We start from the raw sequence: 9,973 nt of genomic DNA, 5'->3' as shown, positions 1-9,973 counted from the left end.
GGCCTATACATGCTCCCTCGATACCTGTTCATGCTGTTTCCGCTAATGCCCAGTTGTTAGCTATCAAAAGAAGCTATGAGCTGTGAATTTCCAATAGCACTCCACATACTTACATTTCTGGTAAAAAAAAAAAAAAAAGTGCTGTATTCAAAGTTTTTGTTTTTTTTGGGTTTTTTTTCCAAACCCACAATATGGAATAAAAAATAAATATAAATATGCAGATTTCCCTGAGCTTGATAATGGCAATGCATTACATTAACGTCCATTCCCCTAACAGCGAAACATTTAGGTAATCTTGTCCAGCAAAAAAATGTCCCAATCTGAAAGGCCGGCCCCGGTGCTATCTGGCAGCAGCGGCCTGTTCTCAGATGCAGCTGGCAGCGTGCTTACTCTGACTGTCAAGCACAGTGAGAGATCTACTTATAAAATAATTGCATTTTCATATCAGAGGGGACCAGAGTTCTGCACACAATGAGAGTGCTGAGTCCTCTCTGTTATTGGCACAGGCCCTGTGCCATGCTCCTCAAATCAGTATGCAAATGTTCTAGTTTTTTTATTATTATTATTATTATTTTTATTATTATTTTATTTAAGGACGCTTTGCGGTGTACAACCAGCTCTGCAAAAATGGCCACAGATGAGAAGTAGGTAGTTTTCTCCCTCCCCGTTATTAAAATTGTAATTTATTTTCTAAATCAAACTGACAGTTTGCTTTCTATTTTTCCAACGCTGCTGCCTATTCCCGAGGTATAATTACTTTCTTAACTTTCTGACCTTCTGCGAGTTGTTTCGGATTGAAGGGAGGATGTTCCGTACAATGACTCTCAATTTTGGTTTATTTTAAAGGCAGACTTTATCAAACGCCCGGGACTAATCAGATTTCTGTTAACATTTCTCCTTCATTTTTTCCCTTCTTTCTTTTTTTTTGTTGCCGAAACCACGCTGGTAGATTAGGTAAAGGCGCAGTCCCCTTCAGTTTGATAATAGGCCAGCGTTTAATATTTATGACATGTATTTATAATACTGACAGGCAGCAATCTTTGTGTTAACAGGGAATTCAAATGCGTGCAGCTTAACTGAGAAGGACTTGCTGTCCTTTGCATTAACCCTCTGAGCTCCCGCTTGAATTGGTGTTTGTCAGAAACTTGTTAGTCAATGAGACTGCTGTCTCTTTTCTTGCCCTTTATAAGTCGTGAAACTATCCTGTATTCATCAAACGTGCACTGGGACTGCAAAACCCCAGCTATCCAGCATCAGATTACAAACTAGAATTATTCACTGCAAAAATGTAAAATCATGCTACCAATGTTATTACTAAGCTTATTTCTAAAACTACAGTACTAGAAATCTTCTGATTGAGTGTTTAAAGTTAGGGACGAGTTACCAGAGGAGTTGAGGCTGAGGAGTTCAGTCATGGGGGAAAGATTCCCATTTCCAGGGTAGAACTAGTATTGAATGTAATTAAAAGTAGCGCCCTATTACTGTCAATAGAAGCAGTGTGTTATATACGAGGATGGCTGTATGGATGAATACAGATCCATGCGCTTCTGCGCAGGATTGCTGATGAAGGAGCCAGATCAACCGAAAGCATTGAATAAACAATAGTAATGTGCCAATAAGCAAACATGTGTGAATACGTTTCCACACTAGGCACACTTCTCATCTGAAGATAGAGAACTTTGTGGTCTCGACAGTGCTTTTTATATATGATTAACTGATCCCTTGAAAATAACAAACAAAAAAACCTTTGTTAGAATTCTTGCATATAGAACGTCACGGTTTAACCTATTCTACAGTTAAAAGTAAACACAATGACAAAATATAGTATAATAATAATAATAATAATAATAATAATAATAATAATAATAATAACAATAATAATAATAATAATAATAACAATTAATAAATGCACATGGACTAACCATGTAAATAATTTTAGGGTAATATACTAGTTCCCTTTTTCATTTGTTATGAGATTATGAAGCCAATCTGCCCGCCTGTGCCCCCCCCCCCCCCTCCCTCCATATTAAACTGTCCTAATTTGGTGTAATCCCTCCTATCGCTCTCACCTTCTCCCAGGGTTCCCTCGTGGGGGGGGGGGGGTAGTTTTTTGCTGACTGCCTGATAATTGAATGAGTGATTATCCTTCCCGTAAATGGACAATGATATAGAAAAGGCTGGCATATGCCCTGCATATTAACGAGAGGCTGCAGCCGCTTAGATAAGGCAGCGCGATGGTGTCTGTGTAAAGGGGGTTAAAACAATCAGCCCCTGCAAGACAGCATGCTTACAGTCGTGCAAGACATGGAGGAGAGGAGTAGCGCTGCAGAGTGCTCCTGCCCCCTGCAAGGCAGCATGATTACAGACGTGCAAGACATGGAGGAGAGGAGCAGCGCTGCAGAGTGCTCCTGCCCCCTGCAAGACAGCATGATTACAGACGTGCAAGACATGGAGGAGAGGAGCAGCGCTGCAGAGTGCTCCTGCCCCCTGCAAGATAGCATGCTTACAGACGTGCAAGACATGGAGGAGAGGAGCAGCGCTGCAGAGTGCTCCTGCCCCCTGCAAGACAGCATGATTACAGACGTGCAAGACATGGAGGAGAGGAGCAGCGCTGCAGAGTGCTCCTGCCCCCTGCAAGATAGCATGCTTACAGACGTGCAAGACATGGAGGAGAGGAGCAGCGCTGCAGAGTGCTCCTGCCCCCTGCAAGACAGCATGCTTACAGACATGCAAGACATGGAGGAGAGGAGCAGCGCTGCAGAGTGCTCCTCCGATGACTCACGACTCTGTGAATCTGGTTCCTTCACCTCTAGGTCATCTAAAGGGACCCTATTAGAAAAGAGACCGTTCCTAATATACTGTTACCATAACAACACAATAAAAAAGAAGCACTCTAGTTCACTGTCATTTTAAACTATCCATAGTACGAACTTTGGAATCTGGACAACTAGATGTATCTGTAGCTAGATGTATCTTCTAGTTATTAAAAAATAATATATAAGAGATTCTATAAAATGAAATATAAGAGGTTCTCTCCAAATTATGCCTCTTAAAACTGTAAGTTACATGCAATTACCATGAAGACTTCTCTCTCTTTCCTTTGCAGTAAAGCTTTCAGTTTACTGCTAACACTGGTGAATAAATGACCTTGATTAAGGAACTTTTTGTCAGAAGACTAGTCAAATGTCTGTGAATTTGTAGTTTTAAAGTAATTCCTTAGATTATTTGTCTGTCTGTACTGTTAAAATCAGCCAGTATGACCTCCAACACTTTCAGGAATGTCTTCTTTTATTCCTTGGTCTCATTTACTCCGGCACCAAACTGTGCAAATGTTTGATAAGCCGAAGCTTCCAGCATTTGAAACATGTTACTGACAGAGAACAACCCAGTGACGGGTAACCGTTTTTATAAATCACGTAAGGAAACCAACCAGTCTTACCCTGTATACTGATGTCACTGTGTGTATAGGACATAGGAAGCGATTCTAAAGAACAAACCTCTGTCATGTTTAATGGAAGCTCCTGAGTACTTGTTGTTAACAGTGAGTGCAGTGCAGGGTGTCTCTGTTTTGGAGACACTATTTTGCACAGTTTGAGCTTCCAAAACCACACCAGATGATACAATCAAAGACATCCATACACAACTCATTCACACAGATATTTAAAAACTATAAGAAACTATATAAGAAACGTCTGGTTGATAAACTTTCAGCTAATGCCTTAAAAGAACCAGAGTTCCTTTCTGTATTGGTTTCAGAATGTATTATTTTGAGACGCATTCATTTGGCAAAGAGAAGAAATATTATTAATTTTTGAAATCCTCAGTGTGCAGGGGGGTGCACAGTTAGCCAATAAGAACCCAGATGTACAGTATGATTTGTTTTAAAATTCTCCTCTTTTTTTTGAGGTTTATGCATTTAGGTTGTGGTGCCTACATTGAACTCCCTGCCAATCAATAGCTTACATTTATTAGCACTGAAAAGCAATATTTTCCTTTTTACCTCACAATAATTGCATTTAGTCCTGTGAAGTACCTTATCACAGGTTCGACAACGAAATAAAGGCTGGTTTCCATAGCGACCGTGAAAGCTATCAACTTCCTTTTCAAGGAAATAATGGACTTCTCTCCTCTTTATGTCAGTCTTCTTCTCAGCTCTCGGCGCCTCTGATTAAATTCTAACCCACGTGTCCTTGAAATCCTTCATTTACTTTCTTTAACAGAACCGTTGAAACCATATGAATAAGTCTAAACATATTAATGATTATGATGTGGAGCTAGTTCAGTGTGGGGAGGGAGGGGGAGGGCAGGCTATCAACGAGTACCCTTTCTTTCCTTTAAATCTGAGTCTAATAACGACAGTACTTTAAAAAGAACAACAATCAATCTCGGGTTACTGGGACGGGGGAGCTGCAGTACCCCCAAAATGTGTATCTGCCTCTTAGTCATCAGCTCTAACCACTAGACCACACTGCCTCCTAGTCTCTTAACTCTAACCACTAGACCACACTGCCTCCTAGTCTCTCAGCTCTAACCACTAGACCACACTGTCTCCTAGTCTTTTAGCTCTAACCACTAGACCACACTGTCTCCTAGTCTCTCAGCTCTAACCACTAGACCACACTGCCTCCTAGTCTCTTAGCTCTAACCACTAGATCACACTGCCTCCTAGTCTCTTAACTCTAACCACTAGACCACACTGCCTCCTAGTCTCTCAGCTCTAACCACTAGACCACACTGTCTCCTAGTCTCTTAGCTCTAACCACTAGACCACACTGTCTCCTAGTCTCTCAGCTCTAACCACTAGACCACACTGCCTCCTAGTCTCTTAACTCTAACCACTAGACCACACTGCCTCCTAGTCTCTCAGCTCTAACCACTAGACCACACTGCCTCCTAGTCTCTCAGCTTTAACCACTAGACCACACTGCCTCCTAGTCTCTCAGCTCTAACCACTAGACCACACTGTCTCCTAGTCTCTTAGCTCTAACCACTAGACCACACTGTCTCCTAGTCTCTTAGCTCTAACCACTAGACCACACTGTCTCCTAGTCTCTTAGCTCTAACCACTAGACCACACTGTCTCCTAGTCTCTTAGCTCTAACCACTAGAACACACTGCCTCCTAGTCTCTTAACTCTAACCACTAGACCACACTGCTTCCTAGTCTCTCAGCTCTAACCACTAGACCACTGAGCTATACTGAGCTATACTGAGCTATACTGAGCTATACTGAGCTGACACTAACCACTGAAATATACTGAACTGACACTAACCACTGAGCTACAATGCCTGAGCTTGAAATTTAGGAAACAAAAACCAACAGCATTTTCGAGTGGAAAGTTATGTTGCTTTTTTTTTTTTTTTTTTAGCACACCTTTAAACTGAAATCATGTTTATACTTTTTAATACAAACTCAGAAACACACTCCAGGATCTCACCTGGAATAAAGCTGAGGGTTTCTGTGCAAATCATTAATCTTTTGCAGATTTGTAATTATTTGCCTCTTTGTTGCAGGATGCCTGCCAGACTGTGACCCTGCTCTCACTGCATTGAGTCCCTTTCATCTCCTCAGCACCACGTCCTTGAGCACTGAAAAGCATGTGCGGGGAGTGGGGGGGGGGCTGTGCGGGGTGAGAGAGAGAAAAATCAGAGAAGCATTCATTTCTCTAATGACACAAGCACACACAACATTCAGCATGCAGCATTTCAGTATATTAAGTGTGGATGCAGGAGAGCTTGTTCATGCAAAAGGGACGCGCAGCGCCAAACTGTTCCATTCTCCACCCTCACTGTGCTGAAATGACATGATTTTACTTTGTCCAAGTCTTGTAAGTTTAACAGGTGTTTGCAGCCATTTTAATGATCGGAGATGGATTCAGAGTGAAAGATATATACAGAAATGAAACATGAAAAGTATTCAAGCACATCTTATTGTCAAAAAAAACTTGTTCCGAAATAAAACAAATGCACCCCTCTGGAGCACTTCATTGAGCGTCCAGTCTGCTGGACACAATGCGACTAAACAGTGAGAAAGGCATGCATTCCGCGTGAGAAGTGAGATTATGAGAATTCAATCCACATGAATTAACAGGGCTGAATTCAAAATGAATCAGGACTCAGAGGAAGTGTCTAAGATATCCAGGTGCTGTGCTATTCACTCGGAATTCATTATGAATTTGCAGCCTTTATTTGAAAGTGTTTCCCATGCTTGCATGCTTTATGATAGAAACAGCAGACTGCATGCCTGCTTGTGCTGAAGGTGGCCTGAACTAACAAGGTTAATGTTACAGCTCTCCCCGAATTCCTCTGCTGTTGTGACCTATTCTGAGCTGACCTCTAGTACTGCAGGAGGGGGTGGGGCTTTAGAAGGATCTGAAATATAATTAATATCACAGGCTACCAACCAGGATATTCATCTAGATCCAATTAGAGATGACTTCCTGCAGGGAAGCAGCCTGAGCAGAGCTGGACTGAGACGGAAAGCGTCCTGACTTTAGAAAAGACCCCGTCCCTCTCTTTTGTTCTTTATTCTCTGCAAGACAAGAGCTGTCTTTCTGTCAAGACGAGTTCAGCAGTTAATATCCGAACCATTACGAGCTAATGTTGCTGAGCCATGGGGGTTACTGATTGTGAAGTCCTGGAGCAGTTACTTTGAAAAAGTCTGTAACGATAAAAGGAATCACAGTGACTGCTGTGTCCTAGAATGCAGCCACTGCACTGATAGGTGTGGGTTGTGTGTGCACTGAGTCACAAACATGTTCATCCTGCAAAGCTGCCTACATGTAGTGGATGTGCTGTTCAGGACCTTACAGCTCATTACCTGCACTCAGTGTTTGGGTTATAGTCAGTGTTGATTGGTGCCTTTGAGATGGCAGGATCCTCTGCAGCCGCCCTCTTCCCATGCCATAAGTAGTTCAGTCTGTTAAAAACACATGATCCGCTGACCCATGACTTCCTAGGTTGCAGTGGTTGGCTTTGTCTGCTTAACTTTAGAGAAATGCATGCTGTATATGTAGACATGTTATGTGTTTTGTTTTTACAGCACGATTACTGCGCTCCCCTGCCTCGGGATTATTCAATTATTCAGAAAGCATTTATTAACAGCAAACATAATCACCTCTCAGAGTGCAATACAAATCACCACTAATCCTCATAACTGGCTCAGGGCTTTAATACAGCATGAAAGGGGATTAGCAGTATCACTTCCCCAGCTTACACCCTAAGGACACATTATTATTATTATTATTATTATTATTATTATTATTATTATTATTATTATTATTATTATTATTATTATCAGTCCAGGTGGGTAAAAACATATAGCATTGTATATATTTAACAAAGAGTAATGAGACAGTAAAAGCAGAAAGAAATGAAGTTTGAACGCTTCAGATACTTCCACTCATCTACTGCCATTATTCAACGCGCTACAACACAAAGTAAACAAGCCCAAGGCCTCACATATATATTATATAAGAAAACAGCAGGTTGGTCTTTCATAAGACTGTAATTCAAAATTCCTTCACTGCAGAATTCTAAAGCTGCGGTCCACACTTTTAAAGGAATCGAATTGCAGGGGTTTAAATACTGCATGCTGGGTGCCCGTAAGAAACCACTACGAGTGTGTTCTAATTCACACATCTCTTATTGTTCAGCAGTAGTGGTTTGGAATTTTCAGCAGGTAACACAGAGGATTTGCTTACCAAAAAAGCAATGCTGCCCTCTACTGCACGCATGGGGAAGCTCTGCTTGGAACACACAATTACCGGTTTGTAACTGGATCCACAGCGGGAACATAACCAGTGATTCTGTCATTTATATGACTGCCTTAGTTGATATAGCACTGGCATTATTACTGCAAAAGTAATGCTTCATTTGGATGTGCATTCATAAGAGCTGCAGCTTTCATGAAAGTTTTAGTAAACAGATAAGCTGGTCTGAGCACGAGAGTTCCTTCTCTCTGCGCAGATCTTGTGCATTTATCACTTCCTTTCAATCATCTCTTCCCTTTCTTCACTTTCATTTATTTCTTCCCGTTCTTTTTGTCTTTATTTTCCCCTTTCTGTTTCTTGCTGTCTTTTTTCTTTTCTTTTTTCTTCTTCTCTTTCTTCTCTGTTTTCTCTTTTTTCTTCTTGTCTTTCTTCTCTGTTTTCTCTTGTTTCTTTTCTTTTTTCTCCTCCTTTTCTTCTTTGTCTCCTGTTCAATGTAAAAAAGGGTTTAAAAACCCATGCAATTCAATATAACATTATTATTATTATTATTATTATTATTATTATTATTATTATTATTATTATTATTATTATTATTATTATTAATACTATCTTTTTACTACATTTCTTAATACAGAATTATATATAATGTCATTTTCTGTGACCTACCTGTGGCTTTTTCCACTACAGCGCCTCCCTGTTCTTCTCCCTCTCCTCCTGTTTCTGTTTCTACACCCCCCTCTTCCCCCTCTCCCTCTTCCTCTTCTCCCCTCTCTCTCTTTTTCATCTCCTCCTCTTTCCTCTCTCTCTTTAATCACCAATTTCTTCATCCTCCTCCTCTTTCCTTCTCTTCTTTCTCTTGTATCTGTGAACAGTTCAAAGCAGAGGCTCACTCACACGTTGTTTAATGTGTATCCTACTCTAGCCTGACTCTGTGCTTGAGATGAACCCTCTCTGTACCATTTCGGATTTCATAAACGTCAATCAAAGTCACCCTTTACCATCCCTTCCTTGCGTGAAGTGCTCGGGCTAAAATGAATACAAACGCGTTTATTAAAGCAGATTTCAATGATGTTTAAAAGTACGTACACACATTTGTACCACAACACCAGTCCCAGTACCAAGGCTAGACCGACAGCCGTACAGCTGACAACTCCCCATTTAGCAAGGATTGGACTGCTGGGAAACACTGCAAGGAAGGAGAACACACTGATCAGCTTCATAAACTGTTCAGTACCTTAATGTAACTGGAACATCGATGTTATAGGGCCCCGTACGCAAAGCTCCCTAGAAACATTTTGAAACTTGACTGTTGACTGACTCGAAGCCAACCGCTTTGTGGATATCGAACTTTATTTGATCAAAACACACAAAATATATTGGAACAGGCAGTGATGTGGGATACAGTGAGAGGAGGATAAAAGATCCAACTTAGAACCCTGAGCATCCCTAGGGACATAATGTTAAACACGATGTCAAATAAAAATTACAATAAACAGCAGTGGAAATAAAGTCTATCGACTGTGGTTGATCAGTCTTGTGAGGTTGAGAGACGGCCCTTTAAAGTAAAAGTGTGTGTTGCATATTGCAGGTGGCTCTAATCTATTGTCTAATCCCTGTCCATAGTTTTGATAAAGCAGGTCCTGTCGATGGGAATGCGTGGACACTACATGGTCCCTGAGTGCCGTCACCCACCTCTGTTCCAGTCGATAGTGATCAGTCCTGTTGTCGTCTTGCTCGGGTCAGTGCTGCCCTTAGCAATGGTGTCTCGATTGTGCCGCACTGCAACAGGCACAAGAAACAAGTGGTGAACTTTACAGTACGAAATCATACCAGCACTCCCGAGGTCTCAGCTGCTCCTTTAACAAACACGCACATGTTAAGGCTGAACACAAATATATTGTGAGATGACGTAATGTCAATATACAGTATATTAGGTAAGATTTACTGGCTGCAGTATTAGAGAAAAAAAAAAAACATGTGGCGTTTGCTCTTGTGGTTTGTGACGTCATGCACCCCTCAATGGAATTATCTTTCCCTCTGTATGATTCCTGTAATTCAGTTCCAGTGGGCGTGTCTCTGATCAGCCCCCTTTATTCAGGTCTGCAGTGATCAGTCCAGATGTGGAGGCTGGGGCTGTGGGACCTGATCTCTCAGTAATGGACTGCTGGCTCTTTACATCTGTAATGAGCACACAAGCCAAGAAAGGACTTGCATTTGAATTGATTCAACCCACAGCTTCTTTAAAATGACCAGGCACTCACC

At 41.4% G+C, this 9,973-nt stretch overlaps 1 protein-coding gene across 1 annotated transcript; it reads right to left on the bottom strand.

Moving 5' to 3' along the window:
• Nucleotides 1-7,304: 7,304 nt before the first annotated feature.
• On the bottom strand, nt 7,305-9,609 carry LOC131697665 (uncharacterized). Its single transcript, XM_058988201.1, has 2 exons — nt 9,404-9,609; nt 7,305-8,195 (listed from the first exon to the last, which is right to left on the bottom strand). Exons 1-2 carry the CDS (start codon nt 9,537-9,539, stop codon nt 8,023-8,025), a joined length of 309 nt encoding a protein of 102 aa, XP_058844184.1. The 5' UTR covers nt 9,540-9,609; the 3' UTR covers nt 7,305-8,022.
• Between the last annotated feature and the right edge of the window lie 364 nt (nt 9,610-9,973).

Source organism: Acipenser ruthenus, chromosome 16 (genome assembly GCF_902713425.1).
Source record: "Acipenser ruthenus chromosome 16, fAciRut3.2 maternal haplotype, whole genome shotgun sequence".
In the NCBI taxonomy this organism is placed as follows: domain Eukaryota; kingdom Metazoa; phylum Chordata; class Actinopteri; order Acipenseriformes; family Acipenseridae; genus Acipenser; species Acipenser ruthenus.
Note: the sequence above shows the minus strand (reverse complement) of the source record. Positions and strands in the feature narration are given on the sequence as shown.